Source organism: Rhopalosiphum padi, chromosome 3, assembly GCF_020882245.1.
Source record: "Rhopalosiphum padi isolate XX-2018 chromosome 3, ASM2088224v1, whole genome shotgun sequence".
NCBI lineage: Eukaryota > Metazoa > Arthropoda > Insecta > Hemiptera > Aphididae > Rhopalosiphum > Rhopalosiphum padi.
Genome location: NC_083599.1, coordinates 13610466 through 13637670, shown reverse-complemented (window position 1 = coordinate 13637670; position 27205 = coordinate 13610466). Strand labels below are relative to the sequence as shown.

General features: G+C 25.5%; 2 protein-coding genes across 6 annotated transcripts; one reads left to right on the top strand and one right to left on the bottom strand.

Moving 5' to 3' along the window:
- On the top strand, positions 1-25847 carry LOC132924050 (lanC-like protein 2). 5 transcript variants are annotated; one of them, XM_060988121.1, is made up of 11 exons: positions 1-134; positions 397-520; positions 10469-10608; positions 16281-16508; positions 16928-17079; positions 17166-17307; positions 17376-17519; positions 18047-18229; positions 20310-20456; positions 21071-21170; positions 21918-25847. In XM_060988121.1, exons 3-11 carry the CDS (start codon positions 10483-10485, stop codon positions 21986-21988), a joined length of 1293 nt encoding a protein of 430 aa, XP_060844104.1. In that variant the 5' UTR covers positions 1-134; positions 397-520; positions 10469-10482; the 3' UTR covers positions 21989-25847. The 5 variants fall into 5 exon arrangements, with proteins under 5 accessions (XP_060844104.1, XP_060844103.1, XP_060844105.1 ...); XM_060988120.1 differs by having other exon boundaries at positions 4-520; XM_060988119.1 differs by lacking the exons at positions 1-134; positions 397-520 and adding an exon at positions 8965-9305.
- LOC132924051 (ubiquitin-conjugating enzyme E2-17 kDa-like) lies at positions 1246-8872 on the bottom strand. Its single transcript, XM_060988124.1, has 2 exons — positions 8569-8872; positions 1246-2458 (listed from the first exon to the last, which is right to left on the bottom strand). Exon 2 carries the CDS (start codon positions 2419-2421, stop codon positions 1966-1968), a length of 456 nt encoding a protein of 151 aa, XP_060844107.1. The 5' UTR covers positions 2422-2458; positions 8569-8872; the 3' UTR covers positions 1246-1965.
- Positions 25848-27205: the final 1358 nt, after the last annotated feature.

Genomic DNA, 27205 nt, shown 5'->3' with positions numbered 1-27205 from the left:
TGTCGATTATATGCGGATTAACTGTGGTTATTTGTGTTATTATATTATTAAGATTTTTTAATTATCAATGTAAAATAAATGTTTCAACTATGAATTATTAGTATCGAAATACCTATCATTCAAAGTAAAGAAATGTGTGTACCTACGTTTTTTAAAATACCGTAATTTATTGCCTAATGCCAGGAATACACGAGGCTAGTTTTTCAAGCAAGGATAACAAGGTAATACTAGCTTTGTTTTTAAGTTAGCAAGCTAGTGAATATTCTAGTTAGCCTAGCATGTCAAGTCAGGATAAGAGCTGGGAATAGCTAGCTTGAAAAACTAGCCTCATGTATTCCAGGCATAATGGACAAACATGTACTAAAATTAAAATCAAACAATAATAATGTGTGATAGTGAATTGAAAGAAGTTAATTCAAAAAATCTCATTAAATACTCACAGCTGTAAGAAGTTAATATACATAACATACACACTATTAATGAAAACAAATTTACAAAGTTGAAGTACAGCATTATAAAGGTAAGACATTTTTTATTTGTAGATAGCATATTAAACCAACATACAATTATTACGGTTAGGTAAATATTCATAGCGCATAGCATATTTAATGAGTGCCAAATTTTGTTCAAGTAATCTGACTATTTCGAGTCTAAAATATAATTGAATAATGGGATGGAAAAAATTATTATTTTCTGAATACCTATTTAATACAATGCTAAATCCTATTTTATAATTTTATAATATTAATGCTATTTCAATATTTTCATAATAAATTAGTTACACTATAATTAAAAATACTTTATAATTTGTAAATCTTTAGAAAATTTATAGCATTTTCTAACTATTTTTATGTATAAAATAAACATGTTATGATTTTTTTTTTTTAATTTTTTTGTGGACAGATTTGTGTATACTCTATAATATATTTTGCATACAAATACAGATCCTAATCATCACAACTTAGCAATCATAAAAAAAATGCACTGTTAAATTCCCACAAATTAATTTGAAAAATTTCACTTAAAAATATGGCATTAGCGCTTGCACATTTTATACATTCACTTAATTTATAGTTTATACTATAAAATATTAACTCTTAATTACACACATATGTATAAGTGTAAAACTGCCAATAGTTGTTCATATACAATTAATAAATTTGTCAATATCTTTTATTTTAGATAAACCTTTAGTAGTACTATATAGTAAAATAAGATTAGAATGATATGAACAATAAAACTATATCCATTATAAAGTTCTATATTTAGGATAAAATTATACATTGTATTTATATGTTGATTCATAATATAACAAATAACTTGTACAATATATAAATACGAGTATAAATATTTACCTACATATTAAAATACATTACAATTTTTCTGATATTTAAAAACGATAATACCTTTGATAATATGTTAACATAATGAGCTATTTTGTATTTATTTTATTAATTCAAGTATGTATATTATATGTAATACCACTACTCAAACTGTTTAGGTGATCATTAATATTATGCATCTAACTTGGACATGTTTTCAATAATTATACAATGGATAAAAAAATAATAATACATTTTACAATAATAAAAGCAAAAAAAAGTACAAATACATTTTGATATAAAGTATAACTTATAAAAGTAAATAGAAAAAATATACAAATTCAAAATGTAAAATACAAATAAAAAAATGTTTCTGGAATAAGCTATGATTATAAAGTTAATCATTAAAAAACATTTAAATTAGTTATAATATTTTAACTTCACTTGTGTGTCAATAATATATACCTTAAAAAAAAATAATAATTCAATTAACATACAATTATGCAAAAAAAAAAATTTTCACATGAAATTATTCTTCTGATGCACTGGAATAATAGTAATAATCATGATAAACATTCAATTATTTAATTTATAAGAACTAGTAGCACACTAATTGTTTTTTTTTATGTTTTATTAATAAATTCTAATCAATAAAACTTTGCTCCACACACATCTTCACACGTTTCTCATATTCTCTGCGATTCTCTTTATATAATTGGGCAGCCATAGAATTAGCTGGTGAATTAGGATTTGGATCACTAAGAAGTGATTGTATAGATGTCAAAATAGCAGCTACGTCATAGGTGGGGCTCCAACGATTCTGTAATATATCAAGACAAATTCCTCCATCTGCATAAACATTAGGATGAAACATTTTTGAAACAAATCTAACTGTTGGGGGTTTATTAGGATATTCTTCAGTAAATTCTATTGTCAATTTAAATGTGCCATCTTCAAATGGAGTATCATGGGGTCCAAATATCACAGCTTTCCACAGCATAATGTTGTTATCAGTTGGTGTGCCACTGATCCCTGCGGGTGGATCTTCTTGTAATTTTTTAAAGTCTCGCATGAGTCTACGTCTGGCAGGAGTCGACATAATAAATGGTAACTTTCAAGTTTCAATAAAAAAAAACCTGTAAAAAAAATAGAAACAGTTTGATCAAATTATGTAAATTTTAAAATTGTAAAATCAAATGTTAGAGTTTTTGCATTATATTTTTTTATAATAAAATTATATATATATATATATTATATATTTTATTTTTATTGACTTGATTCACGAAATCAATAACTTCTTAGGGATCAATAAATATATATCTTGGATTACCAACATTTTTTTATTTATTAATATGGGTTTAAAAATGTTATTAATTCAACAAAGATAAAAAGTCCTTACTTTATTCAGTGTTTATATTAGCTAGGTTTTTAATAGTTTTATCTGAGAACAATTTCTTAGGAGCCAACATACACAGATACTATATTAATATATAATATTTGAAATAATTGGTACTAAATATTAAATAATGTATATACAGTGTGATCACGATTTAAGGTACCACTAAATATCTCAGCTGGATGACCTTGTATTGAAGTAAATATTTTAGAAGGCCTAGGGGGTACCTAAATACACATTTATTTATAATTTTCAATTTTTTTTTTACACTTTTGGTGTGCAAAACTACAAATTTATAGCTTGGTTCAATATTCAATTTCTTTATAATCCTCTAATTGTCAATCACATTCTTTGGAGTGATGAATCAAAATTTACCAATGGCATTATGAATAAACAAAATCATCGATACTGGGATGATACAAACCCACATTGGTCACGTGAAACTAATTTTTAAATGGTCTGGGGAATTAATGCATGGTGTGGGTTAGTTTGTGGAAAGCTTATAGGACCATACTTTTATGATGGGACACAATGGCAGACGATATTTAAATTTTTTAATCAACGAACTACCAAGACTGTTGGAAGATGTTTCATTAGACACACAAGAACATATGTTTTTTTCAACAAGATGGAGCATCAGCCCATAATGCAATTATTGTTAGACAACAATTAAATTAAATGTTTCCGAACCGCTGGATTGGTACTCATGGCATCATTCCTTGATTGACACAGTCTCCAGATTTAACACCATTGGATTTTTTTTTATGGGGACATTTGAAGACTATGGTTTACCCAGATCTACCTGTTAATCTTCAAGACTTAAAAAATAAAATACAGGCAGCATGTGAAATTTTAAGAGAAGAGCAAATCAAGGCGGCAACTACGACTGAATTTTTGAGGCGACTTGAATCATATTTAGAACATTATAGTGAAGATTTTGAACAATTTATAAGATAAATTTATTTAGTAGGTACAATTTATTTTGTATTATAATATTAATATTACTATTATTAATAATTTTTTGTTATAGGTTTTTAATTATTATAGTTTTACAATGAAAAAAAAAAATAAATTGTACACTAAACATAATATTTAATTACTTCAAACTTATTTTATTATTTCTTAATAATTATATTATTTTATTATTTTATTGTTATTAAAACTATTGAAAAATAAAATAGAATTCTACTATAAAAATAGTTAAAATTGTAATTGTATTATAGCAGTCAACGAAACAAAAATTATCACATACTAAAGATATCTATCTGGATGACATACGATATTATTAAATTATTATTTGTAAATAGATAAGGTAAATTGAACATTTATTTTATTATTTCCAGTGGTTATTATAAGTGAAAATTTCGTTCAACATGAACTATGCATAAACTGAAATGGTGACTTCTCTAATTTGGTCAATTATTTTAAATAGAATAAAAACTTTTTATACATAAAAACGTTTAAAAAAAATAATCTATCAGAATATGTAAAAAAAAATAAAGGTGTTTTCATTAAAAAAAAATGTAAGTTGTATTGCGCATACGCACACCAAAAGTGTAAAAAGAAAATAGAAAATCATAAATAAATGTGTATTTAGGTATCCCCTAGGCCCTCTAAAATATTTACTTCAATACAAGGTCATCCAGCTGAGATATTTAGTGGTACCTTAAATCGTGATCACACTGTATATTAAATACCTATTTTAGAAAATGTATGATTTGCTTTTAGTTCTTGTAACCTTCTATTTTGTTTAGCAACAGTAGTTTGAATGTTAGTACTGAGTTGAAGTAAAATGTAATACATTTTTTAAATGGTTAATACTAAATTTAAAAAATATAAACAAAGATAATGAATCCAAAATTATTTATCAATTTATAAAATATATATCAGTATTGGTTAGTTATAGATAGTGAATAAAAAAAATCCTCTAATGTAATATAATACATAATATTATTTATTGAAGAATGATTTATGTACAAAATAGATATTTTAATTAAATTTAAAAAAAAATTATAAACTGAAATTTATAGTAGCCAGGTAGTTAATAAAAACAAACAATAAAAAATTTGAATTGTTTCTTTAATTTCCTTTTTAAAATTATTATGTTATAAAGTTGAGTCATCAGTTTCAACTTAACAGATTTATATGAAGAAATTTACAAGTATCAAATTTAATTAGGGACTGAAAGGTATGACTATTTTATTTTTGTTTTTGAACATTTTCGACCAGTAGTTTTTAAATTTTTTTGGGTCAAGTATTCCCCAAAAATTTAAAATACTAAAATGCCTCTCTTTAACAAACAAAAAAAAATATTCTTATTTTAGTATAAAGTACTACAGTATATAAAATATCAATATATAACTAGATGAAGCTAAGAAAAAAAATTAAAGATAGGGAAATAACATTACGTGAAGCCGCTGGACAATAAATAGCTGATCATCAAAAGGCTTCAATCAATGCAATTGTAAAACTGGTTGTGTTACTAAAAAATGTGCTTACAAACAGCAGAAATGTTGTGTAATTCAAAATGTCATGGTAACCAAAACTGTACAAATAAATAATTTGTAATAATATGCACCTATTTTATTCATTTCAATTAACCTAACCTTTCATTAACTTCATTGAAATCAAAAATGATGAGATTCAAAAATAAATCACCCACCAACAATAAATCATTAATATAGAATCTACCTATATTAAAACAATCAGTCTGTTATTTGAAATTTATCTTCATTTACCACAAGTTTAGGTAAATGACGTCAATGACCAGTGAAATATGTACATTTGAATTTAAAATATGTGTTTTTACAACATTTACCTACATAATTGAATCATTTTGGTTAATGACGACATTTACCAGTTTTTGCGTTTCACCGTAACATATATATTATTAAACTGGTATAGTTTGCGGTTAGTTTTAAACGGTAAATCTAATTAGAATAAGAATTTTCTCACAACAATAATAACAATATTTTAAAAAATGTTAATATTATGTTTGAAATTCAATATTTAAGTAACAAAATATCTTTTAGAAACAAGAAATGCAAATAAAATAAAAAATACTAATTAATAAAATGTTACTTTTTTATTTACAATCTGTTACATAAAATGAACAATAAGTAAAATAGATAATTGAATAAGTGGCTTGAGGAAAGGACAGATTTAAGAAGCCTTCCAGTGAAGACACTTTGTCAGCTATTTATATACATTTCTATAAGTTAACAATAAAGTTATAAATAAAAATAAAGATTATGTAATTAACTAAATTAATAGGTCCCGACACCATCGCCTTTTTAAGTCTTTTCCTAGGATTGTCGGGTATGTTTGCCGATGCAAATCCTTTGATTAGGGGATTATCATGGTTTTTAGCAGATAAGTTAAATCGTCTATAAAAAGTTCTAGCTACATCACAGACGGGTGAGATGGCAAGATCGTTATGTAAGGTCTGGTTGGACACGTAGAAAGGTGCTTTAGTTATAGCTCGGAGCGTTTTGGATTGGAAGCATTGGATACGGTTAGTGTTTGAAATTTTTGCAGGGCCCCATAACTGGATTCCGTATGTCCACATTGGTTTAAGATAAAGTTTATATATTAGAAGCTTGGTTGGTAGTTTTATGTGGTTGGAGGTTAGGAGAGAGCGAAGAAGACGAAATCGATTGTTTAAGGATAGCAGTTTGCTGCTAAGATGAGGAGACTATGCGAGGTGTTGATCAATAGTTATGCCTAGATAGTGAGTGCTCTGTGCGGTTGGCAAGATTTGCTCATTTAAAGTAATAGGTGGGCATATTCCCTTCCTAAAAGTGAAGGTACATTGTATAGATTTAGATTCGTTTATTTTCACACCCCATTCCTTATACCATTTTTCGAGGAGGGATAGGTGTTCTTGGATATGCGAGGAAGCAATGGATGGATCATGGTTATTGGTTAGAATAGCTTTGTCATCGGCAAAGTCAGCGATGAGGCTAGTGGACAGCGTGGGTTGATCAGATACGAAAATATTAAATAACAGTGGAGCAGTGACTGCGCCCTGGGGGACTCCTGCATTTATGGGTTTTGGTGAGGAATTAGATGAACCATAACGTACCGAGAAGAAACGATCTTCTAGGTAGGACTTGAGTATAAGATAATAAGTAGACGGTAGAATGAGTTTCAGCTTAAATAGAAGCTCTGCGTGCCAGACTCGGTCAAAGGCTTGAGAAACGTCAAGGAAGGCCCCAGTGCAATATTGTTTTTCTTCTAGAGAAAATTATATTTTGTCTACTATACGGTGAATTTGATGTATCGTGGAGTGTTTGGTACGAAAACCAAACTGAGAGTCAGGTAAGACTTTGGATTCAGCGATAATGTTTAAGATTCTTTTTAATAATATTTTTTCAAACACTTTCGATAGTATTGGAAGCAGGCTAATAGGTCTATATGATGTTGGACAGTCAGGTGGTTTTTTTGGTTTGAGAATGAGTATGATAGTAGAAAACTTCCATAATATAGGGAAGTAAGATAATCGGAGCATTGAGTTAAATATATAGGTGAGAAGTACGATAACTTTTTTTGGAAGCTGGTTGAGTATTTCAGAAGTTATTAGATCATAGTCAGGAGACTTTTTCCTGGGGAGTTTAGATATTATATAGCGAATTTCAGCAGGAGATATATGCTTCGGTGGGAGGGACATTTGTAGTGGTGAGTTGAGAAAAAATGTTACTTGATTCCAAAATCTGAACAAATATAAGTACAGTAGAGCCTCAATAATTGGGACCCCCAATAATTTGGAGGGCATATAATTTCATTTGTTAGTAAATACAATGAACTTATGTAGTTTATTTGGAATTCCCAGAACCCAATTAATTTATAAAATATTGTTATCGACAAAAACAATTTCGTGATTTTTATTACCTACCTCTAATTTACCTATTTTTGTAATTTAAAGTGCAATAAATTATAAAGGTGACGGAAATAAAGTAAAAATCTTAGTCATTTGAGTAGGTTTTCTTGAAAAACCTTCTGTAATCCAGACAATGTTCGGTCTGAATTCATCCAGACTATTGAGGTTCTACTATACCTATCAAAATACACTTTGGTAAACTAAAGTTAAATTATTTTAATATTAATACCATTTAAGCATTATGTAAATACATATTATATACTTATAATGAAACTGCAATAATTAAAGTATATCTATGGTACCTACCTATAATTTATCTTTTTTTTGTTGATATTTCAAGAAAAAAACGAGAGAAAAAATATTTAGTGCCCACTTGCTAAAGTATAGTTACTGTACTATATACTATGTGTAGAACGTAAAGATCAATCAGTGGTCTTTTACGGCAATAGTAAACAATAATAATATCATGTAGTAGAGATTAACAAAGAAAGAAATTAGATAAAGACAACAGATCGATGTTGAAATGCAACTAACACTATTGCATCAGAAAATGAGATGTAAAATTATTCGATATTCAATCATAATTCATAAATAAATAATTATAATATTATAGTAAGTCAACGATACGATATACGATGATACCAAAAAAGACGATAATATTGTAACTTATGTAGTCGTACGAGCGTATTGAGTATACAACACATTATCGGACGATCCTTTAGCTTGACAATCTCTTGTCCGTTATGCTATAGAGATATATCTAATGTATTAGTCGCATTAAAAAATAGAAAACGATCGGAATGATTTATTAATTGGTCTGAGCCCTGATAATGCTTTAGGAGTTGTTGACCGGACAGCAATTAAATATTGTTATCTGAACGAGAATAACGACTGCGATAGGGAAACGGATTTCGCCACTGCGGCCGCCACGAAACCCAAGACGTCTTACGAAAAATATTATTCAGACTTACCGACGATACGACGGTGGTGGCGGCACACAGAGAAGTCTGAACGGCTCTTGACGATTGATCGGTACTCGCCACTCGGTCCCCAGTTGACGGTCGTGGTAGTCTGAGCAAGTACAACGCAGATATAGATTATTACTGTAAAAATATATTATTTTTGAGATGGTTGTTTGTACTCGATATCTGCGATGCCCTGTCAGCCCACGACAGAACTGGAACGAGTGGAATGGCGGGCCCGTCTCTAGGTATCTATTCTGTGGCCTGCAACTCTGAAACGCAATTTTTCGGTTTATTATCACCAACGCCTACCACAACATTACCATAGACCATAATATTATTGTAGACAGTCTTACGTGTTGTTGCGAACAGCAAAACAGTGTTATCGATACGCGGTCGTCGCGATTGTTGGTACCGCGTACCGTACTACAACTATCGTATCGATTTCGCAACAATGATTATGCGACTATTTTCTTTTTTTATTCGGGATCTTCTACCCGTGACCCGTTTACGCGTCCGAGTCCGAGTGTCGGATAGCAAAGCTTCCCGGCTGGCGGCCGCCTCCGACTTCGTCTACCGGAAGCCTTGAACCGGCAGCTCTATTTCTTTTTCAATTTTACAATTACATTGCTGAAATGCATTGTTGTAGGTAGTATTATAATACGTTTTAGTCACTGAAGACTGAAGAGTGAAGAAGACTGAACTACAACCACCACTACCACTGTTCATCATTTAATACTAGTCGGGTACGAAATCCGAAAATTAATTAATGGAGGTGTACTTAGTTTCTTGGGTGATTAGGTTGACAGATTTGTGTTTTGTCTCGATTGTGTGCAATATTCTCTTAAGTATACAACTCGTGAAATGGTAGTTGCTTACAATTGTATTGTTACTATATAATTTTAAAATACTATCATGATGTATCTACATCGTACATAATTCCAATTATTTTTGTTTTATAAATCTCATTTTTTTTTTTTTTTAAACTTAATGCATAATTCAATAAGTAATAATCTTTTTTTTTTTTTATTTTTGAAATTTGAAAATATTCTTCATTAACCATGTACTTGTCACAATTTAAATTTTTATATTTTTATTTAGGTATAAGCTATTTCAATGGTTTTCAACCTGTGCGTAGCGGCTCCTAGGGGCTTCGTCGGTTATTATCAAAAGAGCCGCGCTAAAAATTAAAAAAAATTAAAATGATAGAATCTGTCAAATTGTTAGTCATAGAACACTTATCGTTATCACAACTTATTGTTCATTTCCAAAATTTTGGAAATGAGGAAATGAGAATCGCACCTTAATAATGTATGCCATGATTTATCATATTATGCAACAAAAATAAACACAGTCGTCCCACTAAATATTAAAATTATTATTGTTTAAAAATGTTTTCTATCATTAATAATTACATGTTTATTTATAATAAAAATTTGATTATTTTAAATGTTCGTATGGGAGCCGTATATTTTATTTCAAAATCAAAAGAAGTCGAGGACCTAAAAAGGTTGAAAACCACTGAGATATTTTATTCCTAATTATATCAATGGGTATACTTGTCTATGATGGGTACCTACTTACCTACATGATATAATATTTTTTTTTCATTGACTGCTAATATATTTATTTGACCACCTAATTAATAATTTTAATTTAATACTGAGTGAAAATTGATATTTTATCTAAACCTGATTGAGGTTTGTCCTCAATAGATAGAAATATCTAGGTAAAAGATTAGACAAATTTAAATTAATAACACTATACTACCTGCAAAAGTAGGTATTATGATTGCATCACAATAGAAACTGGAAAAAAACTTCACTAAAAATTTTACAATTTTCAAACATTATGATTCTTATTTATTAACACAATTAATGTGTTTAATTTATACATTTTTGTGGAGTAGTTTACAATATATGTATGATGGTGGACAAGAAGAAACCCAATCAGCAAAAACTTGAGGTCTGCAGAAATTACAGAAATGAACTGAGTTTACTATCTGATGAGAAAGCGAATGAAGTAGTAGGAAGATCACTTAAAATATATGTAAGTAGGCGTATTAACTGTGTGTACAATACTAATTTTGTATTACATTTAAAGCAATTATGGGCTATCTTGTCATGTGTACTCTACCACAGATTACAGTCTACCTACAATTATGGAAGCTTGTAGTATGCGCTCTATTACCTAATTTATATCCTTATTATTGACAAATTTAATGTATTTCGTGTATTTCTGAAAGAATAGCACAAGTATTTTATTTTTATTTTTTTATTTATGATTATTAATAATAATGAAATGAATGACAAATGATGATAATATAAAATAATTTTTAAAAATATATTACTTATTTACTCGCTTATTTAAAAAAAATTTTGTTTGTCATTAAAACCACTTTAACATCATTGCATTGTCCATTTATTATGAGATATATAGTCTAAAATCTAAGTATAGTTGTTGAGTGGCAATGGTAAGACACGGTAGAGAGCAATCAAATAGTAGAGCGTATACTGCAGTCGCAATGTTGGTAGAGCGCATACGACATGATAGTCCAATTTTATATTAATTTAAAATTTAATTTTTTTAACTTGAGAAAAATTTGTTTTTAATTTTAATCTTAAGCAAAAGTTAACATTTTGGGTAATAAATTTACTAGGTATTAAACGTATTTGTAGCAGATGATGCATATTGGTGTCATTATCAATTGTACAGTGAGTTCCGCTTAATGTGATCACTGGTTTATAGAACCAACCATTTATTGGAATCATAATTGAAAATCCTAAACCAAATCTTATGTTACTAATGTAAAATTAACCTTTTATTAGAAACTCCAAATACCGGATAATTAAATAATTTTTAAGAACATTCTTATTGTTTTAATGGTATTTCAAACTTTCACTAAAAAGTACCAAGAATTGTTTTGATAAAGTTAAAAGAAGCTATTCAAAAATATGTCGAAAACAATACTTTTCAGTTGTTCCAAAAGTTATAGGTACAATGTTCATACATTATTATTTATTAATTTTAAATAACTAAAAATCATGTATATATTATACCTATTAATTGAATATGGATTTTAATTTCAGCCCAATATGAAAATTAAATTAGTAGATTCTCAAGTACAATCAGAAATAGATAGTTTCTTTACTTAATTTTAAATGTATTTTATTTTAATTTAATTTAAACATACGTATAAATATAAACTCATCAATTAAAAAAAAAATGTTTTACAGAATCAACCGGTTAATAGAATCAAAACTATCTAAACCAATGTGATCATATTAAGCGAAACTCACTGTATTTTCACTAAGTGAAATGTGGGCATTCAAAAGGTATCATGTACCTACAGGTGCGGATCCAAAGGGTGATAGCTCCCCCCCCCAACAACTTGTAGACTGCCACACTGATGAATTCTAGGATGTTTGTTTTTTAGTAGCTGATAAAATACAGTACACTCATGGTCATCCCCCCCCTTAAATATATTCTAGATCTGCACTTGTGTACCTTGTTATTCAACGCATTTAACTTGGTCAGTGTTATGAATAAAACCTTTATTTTTTCATTTTCATTTTCTGAGTAATATTTTATATGTACTTGTTAGTTGTACATCAATGTTTGTATTCTTTTTTAAAAACTCTTTTTTACTATTTTATTTTGCATAGGCACAGATATATTTGAATATTATACAAAACAAATATGTTAGAAAATAAATTGAAAAGGCTGTTTTATTAAAAATTATTATAATAATATTAAAAATAAAATGAAATCATTGCGTACCATAATGGTTAAATTTTTTTTTAATTTACTTTTTATTTTGTTATTAACATAATTTAACTATACTCACTCTTTTGGTTCGCTAAATTATTCAGGATTTATTGTAAGTTACAATAGGAGACTAATTGTACAGTAGAAAATATAAAGTGCTTTTAACTTAACAAATATGTACACTTGAGAAATATATAAAGTATTAAGAAGTAACTTTGCTGTATTAGACCTATTTGCTATATTGATTATACAAAAACAAATTAATCACTAAAATAAAAATAAACTGTTGGGTATTTAAATTAAAATAGTTAAAACCAGTTTATTACAGAGATGTTGATTATTGCCAACTGTCTTAGATGTTTTTTTTATTTTTATTATTATTAGATTTTTGTACATATAATTATAGCTCAATAACTAACAACTTAAATGTTTAATTCACATAAATTTATAATTTATAAAAGTATATAATGGCTAATAGGTATCTATTATATTATCGACTGCCTATTTAAATTTAAAGAATCACCACTAACATTTTAATTTCTAAAAACTTGGCATGACACATATTTTCTTTTTTACAATTATATTTTATTTGTTATAATACTAAAAGAAAAATAATCTCTTTCTGAGTCTTTGGAAGTTATATGGTAATAAAATAGTATATACTTTAAATAATTTACTTCAAAATATATTTTGGTATAGAATTTTTATTTTAGTTTAAAATGAAGTATACACTATATATTTGGAAGCAAACTTAGGATGAAATGTCCCCTAAAGTCACTATATAATCATCAATTTTATTTGTGTAGTTAAAATAAATCCTGAAATTATTATATTTTAAAAATACCAAAGTTAGCATTATAAAGTATATATCAACCAAAGTAATATTGCACTTTAACCAGGGCTTTGCACCAGAATTTGAATTCAGACCAAGTGACGTCCAGATGTGCAATACATAGATATATATATTGGCAAAAAAATTAGTAATTTTTTTTTGACTAGATCAGACAACAAAAAAAGTAGAAGTTAACAAACTGACGAGCAATTTATTAGTTCTGATAAAATGAATTCTGAAATTCTGAAAATATTACTTATTATGTGCCATCCGGATTACTGTGTTCACTGTACCATTGACACTACTGTATATCAAAAAATAAATTTCTTGTACGTCATTAAAATAACCAAGTCTCCTTATATGTTGAGCATGTTTGTACTTAAGTTGTTTAATAATTAATATCTATTTAGTTTATTTTTAAACAACTACTTACATAATTAAACTAAAATTAACCAAAAATTTGAAAAGACAAATATTCTGGTTTCGGTTAATTTTGGTGTTTTAGAATAAGAAAATATTTAGGTTACTTATGTGAGTTTCCAATTTTAATTTTTAAAAGTGTTTACAGGTTCAAGTTAGTTCTGGTGCAAGGCCTTGACATCATCATATATCACCTCTTAAACGTTAATTTTTCCAGATATAATATGTCATAATTACTATAATTTAAATATTCAAAAAAAAAAAAAAAATAAAGAAATAACAGTGTAAGAAAAAATTAGTATTATTATATTTCAATCCTTATTTATTAAACTAAAATACTTACTCTACAAATATAATTAACACGTAAATATAACAAGAAGCGACACAAAACTTAGATGATAATAATAAATAAGTATTTATTCTTATTGAACAAAAAGTTAGTAACTTTGTAATGAAATATTATATGCATTTTATATTATACAGATATTAAATAGTATTAAATTAATTACTGGTACTATCAATTACAATATACTGTATTCAAAATATTAAACAAAAATAAAATCTATTAATATGATTAAATTTTATATTATAACTTTTTTCAATCATCTACATATTATTTACAAAATTATAGTTAGTAAAAATGTATATTAACTTATAAATAAACATATGCAATATTTGTTATTACATTGTATTTGATACTTTAACAATAACACAAAAAATATAGATATAACGAAACTGAAAGTATAATTATTATTAATCACTTAATATGTTTAACAAAAATTAATACAAATACAAAACAATAAAAATAAGTTAAACATTTTTTATTAGATTGTAATAAGTACCAATATGAAAATAATACATTTGTTATTTATAGTTAAAATACATTATCTAAATTGTATAGGTACTTCCTACTTACATTTGGAAAGTGTTATATTCTTGTTTTTTATAAATCTTAGAGCTTAGGTCTTAGTGTTCTCTAATGTGTAAATGTGTATGCATAATAGTTAGAGTTAGATATTTAGAATTCTAATGAACTAAAAATGTAAAAATGCATATATGACCTAGCTAGACACTATTAAAAAGGCATTTAAAATAATTTTATTCTTGATAATATAATAAATAAATAATATTAATATAAATTTATTACTTAAAAATATTTTATAAAAAAAAAATGAATTAACTCTTGAATTTGTCTGTTGGAGACTTAATGCTGGTTATTTTAAAACCAATATACAATATAGTGTAATAGACAAATTAAATTAAAAAATAAATATAGTTTTATAAGTTTATCTTAAATTGTATTCAATTTCTTTTTGTTGAATAATTCTTGAAAAGGATTGTGTCAGGCAATCCAAAAATAAATTAAAAACTAAGTCATAGTGACTGATAACGTTTAAGGTGTACTATGAAAATTTGAACTTTTTATCATTGCCAACAAAAACAATATAAAGTATTTCTAAAATTAATATATCTATTAGTAATTTGGAAATAAAAGAAATTAAAATGTTTGTTTAATTATCTGGGACCAAAAAGTAGCGAGAAAAAAATATTTGGAACCTCTAGTTTATATTTTCAAAGGAATAGATTTATCATGTACTTGACATATTGTCTGTAAAGGCTGACAGTTATTATTGCATATTTTTTTTATGTTTTTCAGTCTATTTTACCTATTAAGTTTTTTATATTTCATAAATATTATAGACATAGTACATACTGTAATTTATTTATCATAAGAACACTATTTAAAAATAACTTAAATCTGAAAGAATATGTAGTTCCAGCCTAAATATTTAATTAAAAAATTTAATTTATAATTTTTTTTTAAAATTTATTTATTTATTTCAACCAAAATTAATTACAATTATATGATACAATAAGTATATTATTACATTAAGAATACATTAACAATAGCTGATACATATACCACCTGAGCTACACTCGTATCTGGTATACGGAGTTCTTATAAATTGAAATTCTTATAATAATAAAAAAAAATTTAAAAAAAGATACTTATACAATTAAAGATATGAAAAATTGATATTGTTCAAAATAACTTGGTATTTTTGGCCAAGTTTTAAATTTCTCATTGTATTTACATCTCCAAAGCAAGAGGTTTTGCTATTTGTGTTAGTAATTATTACATTTTTTGTAATTAAAAAAAAGGTAATACATGTTTTCTTTATTTTAGAACCATAAAAATATAACTGACTAGGAACCCAATAAATGAATGTATAGACCCAATCAGTTATTTGTGATTTTTATTTATGATTATTCGAATTAACTAACTATATGTACTTCAAGACTTCAGCGTATCAAATATGTAAAATAAAATGTATTATTTATCAATAAGTATCTACTACGAATAATGCACTAAAAATATACAACTGAATCATTACAAAGACAATTCATGAATTTAACAATTAAGTAAATTTAATAATATTGTAGTTTGTAGTTAAAAGAAATACATTCTTTCTTCTTACATAAATAATTAAGTTAGGTATATTGAAGAAAAAAATAATTATTTATTAATTTTATAAATTCTTAATGACTGCAACTATTTCGATAAGTATTTTTTAAAAACTAATATATTAATTTACAGTAAATTAATGTCTTTATAAATAATATCCTTACATGCATTTTGTAATAATTTATAGACTGATTTATTTGATATTTTACTGATTATGAGTATATTATTTTTCAGTATGCTTTAGAAACTTTAAATCCTACAGATATGTTTCAATGCAAGATTAATGAGTTTATTGATGCTCATATTTATATAATAGATCAAGAAGTTCAAAGGTTTTTAAAACAACCAAAACCTAATGAAGATGAACTTACTGTAGAGTCTGTATATTCAGGAATGGCAGGTGCTGCCTTGTTGTTCAATTTTTATGGTAACAAAATACAAGACAACAACAAAACTGTAGAGGTTTGTTTTACCAGTTAAATATTAATATTTTATAAATGTATTCGTTGTTTATTACCTATATTTTTTAATTAAGATATTCAATTTTAATATTTTAACTAATAGTAATAATAAATTAACTCTAATTTTTATTTATTTTTCTTATACTAAAACACGAGCTAAAAATTTTCTTTTGAGTATGAGAATTATATTTGTAATATGTTTAATGTTTATACTATTTATCTGAGATTTAAAAAGCACATAGCTTAGATTACAATGCATTTTATAAAATAGTTACCTTGTATTTGTAATTTTTATTGTGGTTTTTGTAACATAACTAATTAAATTTTTTTATTTGGATAAGATTGTATTGTAAGCCATCTGTTTATAATTTATTTAGCTATTAAAGCTTTCATATTATATATACTTATTTATATTTTTAGGCTAAGTTGATTATTGAAAAATGTTTGTCAATATTAGATGGAAATTCTGATAGTGTAACATATTTAACTGGGAAATCTGGTATATATGTGACAGCTACTGAAATTTATCGAGATCTTGGTGATATGGAAAATGCAAAAAAAATGATTCAAAAGTATTTATCATATCATAACCTTATTTTATGATTTTATATATTTTTTTTAAATATTATCTTTTAATTTTTTTTTTTTTTTGATTTAGAGTGGTGAGTTTGTTGCCAATAGCATTAAATAACAAAATGCCCGATAATTTACTTTATGGACGAGCTGGATATCTATACTCTTTACTATTACTTAAAAGGCAGGGATGGGAATTCCCAGATAGAGATAAATTGATAAGAAAGGTAACAAATCAAAACTATTATGTTTTTATTATTGGCTTGATCTGTAGTAAAATGTATTAATAAAACAGGTCGTGACAGCAATTTTAAACAATGGTATACAAGCATGTGAAAAAGATAAACCAAAAAAAACTTCTCTCATATACAAATGTCACAACAAAAAATACTTAGGAGCAGCTCAAGGCTTATCTGGTGTTTTACACTGCCTTCTTCTGGTATGTTTTTATTAAATACCTACACACAGTCTTGTAAAAAATACTTTTTAAATATATTCAAGTGCAGATTCTTATTTAGTTAAGTATTTAAAATATATATTTGTATATTCAGTAAAATTTGATAAAAAAATACGGATACTTTAAAAAGCATTTATAGATATATTAATATATTTTTAAATTTTTTACAAATACCATATTTTTTTAGCATTTTTATATTACACATTGATTTTACAAGGTGCTTTACACCATTTAATTTAAATTAACTATAAATTACTCATCTGGTTTTTTTTAGGTTTTTGGTAATCTGTAAGTCACTTAAAATTTAAATATTATTTTATATACAATAATTATTAAATTGAAAATAGAAAATATATAAGCTTTAAAATATGTATTTGAGTACTTAAAAACTATTTAAATAATTTTATTAAAGTACTTTACATGACTGCCTATTTATCATGATAATATAAAATTAAGTATTTTATTTATTTCAATTGTTCCATATTGTCACTGTATTTTATATGTTTAAGGCGAAGACTTATCTAACACAAAATGAACTAGACAATCTTATTAAGCCAGCCCTCGACTACTTATTAACATTAAGATATAAATCTGGAAATTTACCATCTTCTTTGTGTAATGATCCTGATCAATTAGTTCAATGGTGTCATGGTGCTGCAGGTGTCTCACACACTTATGCACTAGCTTATAAAGTAAGAAACTTAAATTTATATATTTGGAGATTAAATATCATAAATATTAGATATTGTGTTTTAATGTTTTATATTTTTTTAATATTGATACTCCAAAATTTTCCGAATACATTAATTTAAATAGACTAGTACTATTTTAAACACTATTATAAGTTGATAAGTATTTTATACTTTGTGTATTCTGAATAGTTTCTCTAAATACTTCTTAACAAAAAAAAAAATGATTTTATTATATATACCCACTAATACATTTAATTATTTTATGCTTATCGTGTAACTTTAACCAACAATTATAAATTATAATAAAGCTAAATTGTATGGTATTCATTATTTTTTTTGTATTCTGTGGTATACCAGGGATATTTAATGAATTTAAATAAACGAATCTTACTTTTTATGTTTATTATGTTTAATTCAATAACATTGAAATATTATTATTTTATGAAATTTAGATCAATAATTAAGTAATTGTCTAGGCTCAGAAGTTCTAGTATAAATGCATATTTTTTTTGTAAGTCATAGAATATTGAAAGTAAGATTTAAATTTGTTTCATACTTTCTTGATGTTGTATAATAAATTTAATTTTGCTATTTTATGCACATAATGACAAATTTCTTATGATGTTTTATTAATTTAGGGCTTAAGTATTATTTATTTATTTTTATTTTTTTTTTTGGCTTAATATAGACCATTCAGGTCCTTTGCCGCAACCACCACTTCCCTCCATCTATCTCTATCCGTTAATAATGAATGCCTTCGACAGTTGGCCGTTAAATTTGACCATACATTTAGAGTTTTGAACACATGCTCTTATCATTCTTGTAATTTTTGCTGGTACCCCAAGCTTTTCCATGGCTTTCCATAATTTTTCTCGATTAATAGAGTCATATGCCTGTTTATAATCTACAAATAGCATGAATAGTTCCTGGTTATATTTGTAGCATTTTTCCGTTACTTGTTTGACAATATGTATCTGATCCACCGTTGATTTTCCCCTTCTGAAGTCTCCCTGGTACTCCCCGACTATTTCATCTCCATATGGCTTGAGTTTATTAAGGAGGACATTTAATAGAACTTTGTACGATGTATCTAGAAGCGAGATGCCTCTATAATTGTCGCAATTCATTATATCCCTTTTTTGTAGATAGGGCATAGGATCGACAAATTCCAGGCTTAGGGTATTTCTTCTTCCCTCCATGCTTTTATAATAATTTGTTCTAATTTTTTCATCACAGCTTTCCCACTCTTTCTTAGTAACTCCGTTGTTATATCATCTTCTCCGGGTGCTTTACTGTTTTTTAGCATATCAATTGCCATTTTTATTTCTTCCGTTGTTGGTTCATGTATCATTTGTTAGTATTATTTATAGAGATATTTTTTTTATAGTAAATAAAATAAAATATATAACTCTAATTAAGTTACGAAAACATGTATTTTGATTTTCAAATAGTAGGTACGTTATTGGTCATTATCGTTATTTATTCTATTCATTTCTAATAATAAAATAAAATAGTTCTAATTTCTAATAAATAAAATTGTTGTCAGATGTATTGTACTGCTCTTATCAGACTTATTGTGCTAATCCACTGTATCTATAGTTTCTATTATTTTATTCTATAAAATAAATCTTGCTTACATTTTTATTTTGCTTATTAAGCAATTTATAGTGTTATAACTTTCTAGCTCTGGTAATCTAATTACATATAAATATATAATAATAATATAATAATCTAATATAGTATTTTAAGTATGTGTGTGTAGTTGTTTATTTTTTTTTTCATTTAAGTACTAAGATTATATAGTACTATAATACTACTATCTAATCTTCCTTTGGATGCTTATAAAAATAAAAACATTTTTAGCTCTTTAAAATTACAATATCAACATAAAAAAAAATATTTATATATTATATTATAAATACTACCATTGATTTAATAATATAAATAAAAATAATAGAAGTATATTTTATTATAAATTATAAAATCATTGGTACTGCTCATACATATAAAATATTTTGACAGCTTATGATAGACTACAATATTATGTATACTTGAATAATAAGTTATATTTGCTCATAAGGTTTTTGTAGACCAAAAATACCTCAATGCTGCAGAACAATTCGCTAATATTGTATGGCAACGTGGTTTATTGACTAAAGGATATGGACTGTGTCATGGTGTTAGTGGAAATTCCTATTCTTTTATATCACTCTTCCAATTAACTGGAGTAAGTTTATACAATTTAAATAGTTTTTAATTTTAATTCTTTATTGTTCCAAACTATGTATCTATTTATAATAATGTATCCATGGTATATAGATAATTTAGATAATAGTAACTTTGTAAACCAAAATTTATTAATAAATCATGGTTTTATTTTTATTTTAAAAATGTTTTAATAAAAAATAAAAACAATTCATTATTCAATGAATTTTGTTTTATAAACTTTGTAGCAGTTATTACTTTATTTTGAAGATTTTGTTCATATATTTTTGATGATAAATTAATGTTGTTTGTATTTAAAATTAAAATAAACATTTACAATTATAATTATAATGGATTTGTTCAAAATTCTAATTATTTTTAAATTATTTTATAGTTGTATAAATTTGACATCTATTGTACACTATAATTACACTTATACTTCTAAAATTATGTAATTTAATATGGCCTACAGACTAAAATATTATGTTGTTTATTTATGATTTATCAATATTATATTTTTGACAAAATTAACTTTATAAAGTTATATTCTACTAGATGTTATTTGTAGAATTTGGTTCAATAGAATAAAATGCTCTTCTATTTTTTCATCTTTATTAATAAATATTATTTTTACAGAAAGCTAAATATTTGTATCGAGCTGCAAGGTTTGTTGATTGGTGCTTAACAACTGGTCGTCAAAAAAAAGTTCCTGACAATCCATATTCAATGTTTGATGGTATTGTATATTTATACAACATGTTATTTATTTCTTAACCATTTTAATTAATTTTAAGGCAATACATTATATTTTTATTAGCTGAGTAATTTATATATAAGGTCAACATTAAATAATCATGATATTAAATCAATAAATAATAGGTTACTGAGGAAACTTTTCTACAATTAATCAACAACTTTCTGATTTGAAAAGATTAAGCTAGTAACTTATATAATATAAACTATTAGTTTTAGAGTTATTGTTTATTATATCAATCTTTTTCATAGATTTCTTGCATATTACTTATTGATAAAAATAATTATGAAAGAAAAAAGTTAATTTTGTGTTTTATAAAAATATTTAATTATATCAGCAATATTCTTTTAGTATTCAAATTAATATATTTTTAATTCAACAATTTAAATACTTAAATAGTAAATACTATTTATTGTACTATTGAACTAGGTAATTTAAAGTTGTCATGTTATTAAATTGAAGACCAATAAAAATTAGTCATATAATTTAAAAATGTTTGTATTTCAAATATTAATAATTAAAGGTAAATATGTTTAGTAAAACCTTGATTAGATAAAAAATTTCTTTGATACTATTTCTAATTAATTCGCTCCACCGAGACGGAAACCTCGAAAAAAGTAAAATAGTAACAATATATTTTATTTACATAAATGTATACAAACTATGTTGTTATTATGTAGTATAAAAAATAAATAATTTTGAATTTATTTATTATTTTTTTTTATATAGGTGTTACTGGTGTTACATATGCTCTATTAGATATGCAGGAACCTGCAGCAGCGAGTATGCCAGGATTCTAATTTTTCAACAATGGTAGATAATCCATCTTTTTATGAAACAATTATCTAGCTTATCTATAAAAGCAGCCAAAACCAATGAAGCGTATAAAATAATTTTATTTATACATGTCATATTATTATTGATAAAATTATTATAAGAATACTAAGAGGTGGCCACACAACTACGTATTTAAAACAGATAATTTTCCTACTTTTAAATTTTTATTCTTCATGTATGTGTATTGTTTTTACTCGTGTAAACATTTTTTTTTTTTTTATTGATTATGGTTTATTGATATCCTCTTAAGAATAGTTAAACTAATAAGATTAATTGTTCATTAATAAGCAATTACATTTTTGTTAAGACTGGTCACTTACTAAAGTAAAATAGTTAGAATTAAAATCTACCTACAACTTCTAACTCTTTAACTTGCTTTAGTTGTTAAATTCTAATCAGATAATAAAATTAGTTTGATAGTTTGATAGTTTATTTCCCGAACTATTTTAAATTAAATTAGTTTAAATAATGTATTAACGTTTTCAGCTTTGCCTTTCAATAATATTATGTGCTTTGTGTAAATGTTATGCTTTAATGTGATACATTAATTATTGAGACTTAAATATTATGTATTATTGTTATTAATAGGGCTCGGATTTTGTAGCAAATGCTTCTTTTGAGGGGAATGTGACAGAAAGATAAATTATTCTGATTTCAATGACGTAAACTGTTTTTTGCCTTTTTCCACAAAACCTACAAGATATTGCATTTTCCCCTATTTAATACTTTTTTCTTAATTTTTACATATTTTTCTTGAAAATTTAACTTATTTCTATGTATATTATACTTGTATTATATTATTATTGCTAGAAATTATAAAACCAGTAATAAATGGATGACTGATAAAATAACTATCGTTATTGTGTCGAAATTGTATCGTTTTATCCACAATTTAATGATCATAATTACACTTGTATTTACGACTTAAGGAAAGGGAAAATTATCAATTTATGTGCAAAGGTCTTTTTCTATATATAAAAATATATTAGCACCCAATAGGATGAGTTTTAATGAAAGTAACTTCGACCAAATGTATGGTTGTAAATTCCTTCCTTAATATTTAATTTCATGTGTAATTTAAATTTGTTTTTTTAGAATTAAATTTAATAAATGCTTTTTTTTGCTTGTTTTGGCTACTTAAAATGATTTTTAAGTGGCTACTTAAAATGATTTTTAAGGATTTATTTAGCTAAGAAAATCCAAGCCCTAATTATTCTTATTAAGAATTTTTTTTTTTTTAATTTAATGTGATAGTATAAATTACAACTACTATTTATACTATTTATACTTTATATATTTACCTGACTGAAGTTTATTTGATTACTAAAATAATAAAAAAAGCTATACAAATTTATCTATTCAAACCATTAAATTATATGATATATTTAATATATTTATATTAATAGTTAATTAAATAATTAACTATCCCTATTATAGTAATGTGTTGAATTATATATTAACACATTGAACAAACTGATTAGTGCCATAATATAATTAATACATTTTACCTTTTTTTTTAGTTTATTTAATTATATGTATGATACTTATTCATAAATAAAATTAATTTTTTTGTACAACATTTTTTTTAAAGTATTGGTTCTAATTGATAAATGTCCATGTCATAAATTATATTTAATTATCGTACATTAGTTATTTTCATTGTTAATAAACTTTCATCAATAGTTATATTGTTTTAAATGTCATCCTTTTTAATGATTTAAGGCAGGGGTGGGCAACTGGCAGCCCGCAAACCTTTTTTTTCTGGCCCGTGCTACATTTTCAAATTACATCATACAATTATATAGACGTCTATGCTAAATTAAAATGCATATTTTGAATGATCTTTTTTTTTTGCTCTCTAAGGGCCCGCTAAATTTTAATTTTCTTAAAATTGGCGCTCTAATAACTTTCAGTTGCCCATCCCTGATTTAAGGTAAAGCTTATTAATCTTTAACATTAGAATTATTTGTATTTTGAGGTGGTCAGCAGTAGACCAATTCTGTAGACTAATATTTAAATTTAAGTAATTAAAAAGTGTATGTGTAGGTTGAGTGAGTGTATGTACTTATTTATTAATAACTAAAAGTGTACTTAAATTTGTTTTGCTTGTATTTGATCTTATTATTTCAATTTTAAATGTATTTTAAAAATTATCTTTTGTGTATAATATTCTATTATTTATAATTAAAATATAAAAAAACAATACATTACAGTAGAGTTGCGTAATCCGAACATGGGCTAATACAAAAAGCATGGTAATCCGGTCAGTTTTGAGTGTACATCATCACTGTTCTATTACTGTACTTATATAGACCTAAAAAATAATAATCATAACAATTATTATGACTACATATCATATATGTTTGTTGTTAGCTTATAATGATTTCATTTTTGTCGAAAAAATAAAAATAAAATAGCCTCTTGTGAGGAGTCTTAGGTAGAGCAAATAAATTATTAATCTGAACGACCCCTTTCCTCAATTCCCTTCGGATTGCTGTGACACTACTATAATTGCTTTTAATTTTCTTTAACAAACTAAATATTGTTATTTATTTTGAAATATTTATATCAACATAGTGTACTACTAATTTTTTTAATATAATAATATAATTTTTATTTTTTTAAGATTTAAAAAAAAATCTTAAATTTATTAAACATTTTATTATCTGGTGTCAAATATTCATGTACTATACTTTCTCCATAACTTTCCATAAGTTCCCTAGTCCCAACATTGTTAGAAAGTGATAGCCAATATTTGGTATCTGTGCACATGATAGTTCCAAAGTTCTAATATATGTAATTTATATGGTATCTTTTTTTAATTACATTGTCTCCAGATGTTTCTAAGCCTAGTCCATATCTTTATATTATGTATGTAATAATTATCAACCATTTAGTTAAAGCTTAGTAAAATAATAATAATAAAAGTATTAGATACTTTTAAACCTATAAAGAAGTTCCATATAACTATAATTAGCAATATTCTATTATCAAAAAATGTATATCCGCGTTATGTGCGAAATATATTTAATTTATGTTTAAAATTTATTTGTTTTATAATTTTATTTTATTTTTATATTTCACTATTTTATGTCTATGTAATGCTAGACATGTTATACATAAGTTTATTTTTATTGTACCATGTATACCGTGTTCATTAGTTTACGTTAATTTATTTTAAGAACAAGCATTTTTCAATATTTTTATAACATAATATAATATGCTTAAGTAATACAGAAGCCATATTTTATGGTTTATTTTATATTTTAATAACAAATGAACAAATAGCTTATTGTTTAATAAATAATTATGTGGTATAGAATATACCAACACTAATTACTATTTTATAATATAAAACTGCTCAACAGTAACCACATTATTATTATTTAATACAATAACATGCTATCATTTACTAAATTATAGTAATAAGAACTGACACGTACATAGGCGCAACTAGGGGAGGGCTTGGGTGGGCTTAGCCCGCCCAGTTTTTATGTTAGTGTTAATAATCAATATTAGTGGTTTAAGGGCAAAGCTCTAACAGGTCATTGATATCACTTTAGCCTACCTACCCAGAAATAGAGCTATAGTTGCGCCTATGGATATGTATACAAATTGAGCTATGCTCATATCTGGTAAATAGAAAATTACCTAACCGAACCCAAAATAATTGTGTCATTGTGTAAAATAATATTGTTAATAAGGATCTGTATTAAAAAGCTAAAAAATATTTGATTGAAAATTATTGTAAACAAAACACTCTGTACTATGTATTTTATGAATAAATCTATCTTACTGTAATATATTTAGTAGACACCAATAGATTGTATGTGTATATTTATTTTTATAGTATTACAAATTTCAAATGTATATTTGAAGGAGCAATCGGCTCACCCCCTAAACTCTTTTCTGGATGGCTTTTTTACTCATAGTTTATAGTAGGGTTTGTTTTTACATTTACTGTTCACTTCTTTTTAACTAAAAAAAAAAACTTGAGGAAAACAATACTCAGGATCATTAATGAAGTTATAGTGATAATTCCTTTAAACAAATATGCTAGATAACTTAAAAACAGAGGTGATTTAGAAATAAATGTAATAACATCTATTATAAAAACGCTATTTTGTGTTTCCAATATTTTGCAAAAACATATAATTGACAAAGAGAACAGCAAATGAATTATTATAAATACAAGAACGCTTAAAACAAGTAACTGAGAAAAGAAAATGTTTAAAACCAAAAGCTTTTTAATATTTTCTATTCTAATAATCGTAATATTATTATAGACGTTTTAACGTAAATGACAAGTATTAAAACATACCCATATTAGCTTCCTTCTGCTTTACTCTTATTAGTTAGCAATTTTTTTGTTAAAGCATAGCATTTGTATAGATTCTTTATTATAATTTATACAAAATAATTTCATAATTTTAGACAATTAAACACAATTGCAAATGTAAGTTATTTTTTGTTTGTTTTATTTTTCCTCTTTACCTTACGATTGTGTCCAACCAGCAGTTGCGGTCAAATGATTTTGTCATGGGGGGGTGGCATGAAAAATAAATATACTTATATAAATTAATAAATCCGATATAATATAGATAGGTACTGATATAAAGAAATAGTTTTTAATAGATAATAAGAATAAAAAGTAGTTGTTTTATTATATTTTAAAGTACAAAATCCAAATGTCTTTTTTTTTACAATTATTGATGTTTATCTAATACGAGTATTTTTTAAAGTGGTAATACATACAATACAAGGAAAAGTTTAGTTACTGATCTGGATCTTAAAAAATGATCGAGTAATTTATTACCACCTATCTTGTTAGCAGCTGTACCTCCTTCAGACCGTACTACCAATTACGTACGGGTCACCGCGAACCCTACCAATTTTGTTCATTTCAATAACCAAATAGGTGTTATTAGGTGTTATAAAACAAGGTTTATGAGATCTACCGTTTAACGTGTTCTAGTTCAACGTATGTCCATCCTTCCATAATTGATAATTCAACCAAACTTACTCTTCTATCAATTGTCACATGAATTTATGACACAATTTTAAGCAGATCACATAATGCAAAAAATTTGAAAGGCAAATATATCATACGACGATGACTTAACCACTATCTTTGCCAAAAAATTTCCCGTCGCTATAGTTTTCAAGTTCCTCGTTTCCTG

Excerpts from the sequence above, each read along its gene's own strand:
- LOC132924051 (XM_060988124.1), bottom strand. The coding sequence starts at position 2,421 with ATGTCGACTCCTGCCAGACGTAGACTCATGCGAGACTTTAAAAAATTA.
- LOC132924050 (XM_060988121.1), top strand. The coding sequence starts at position 10,483 with ATGATGGTGGACAAGAAGAAACCCAATCAGCAAAAACTTGAGGTCTGC. Across the intron at positions 16,509-16,927 it reads ACAACAACAAAACTGTAGAG|GCTAAGTTGATTATTGAAAA; the intron begins GTTTGTTTTACC and ends TTATATTTTTAG. Across the intron at positions 17,080-17,165 it reads GCAAAAAAAATGATTCAAAA|AGTGGTGAGTTTGTTGCCAA; the intron begins GTATTTATCATA and ends TTTTTGATTTAG.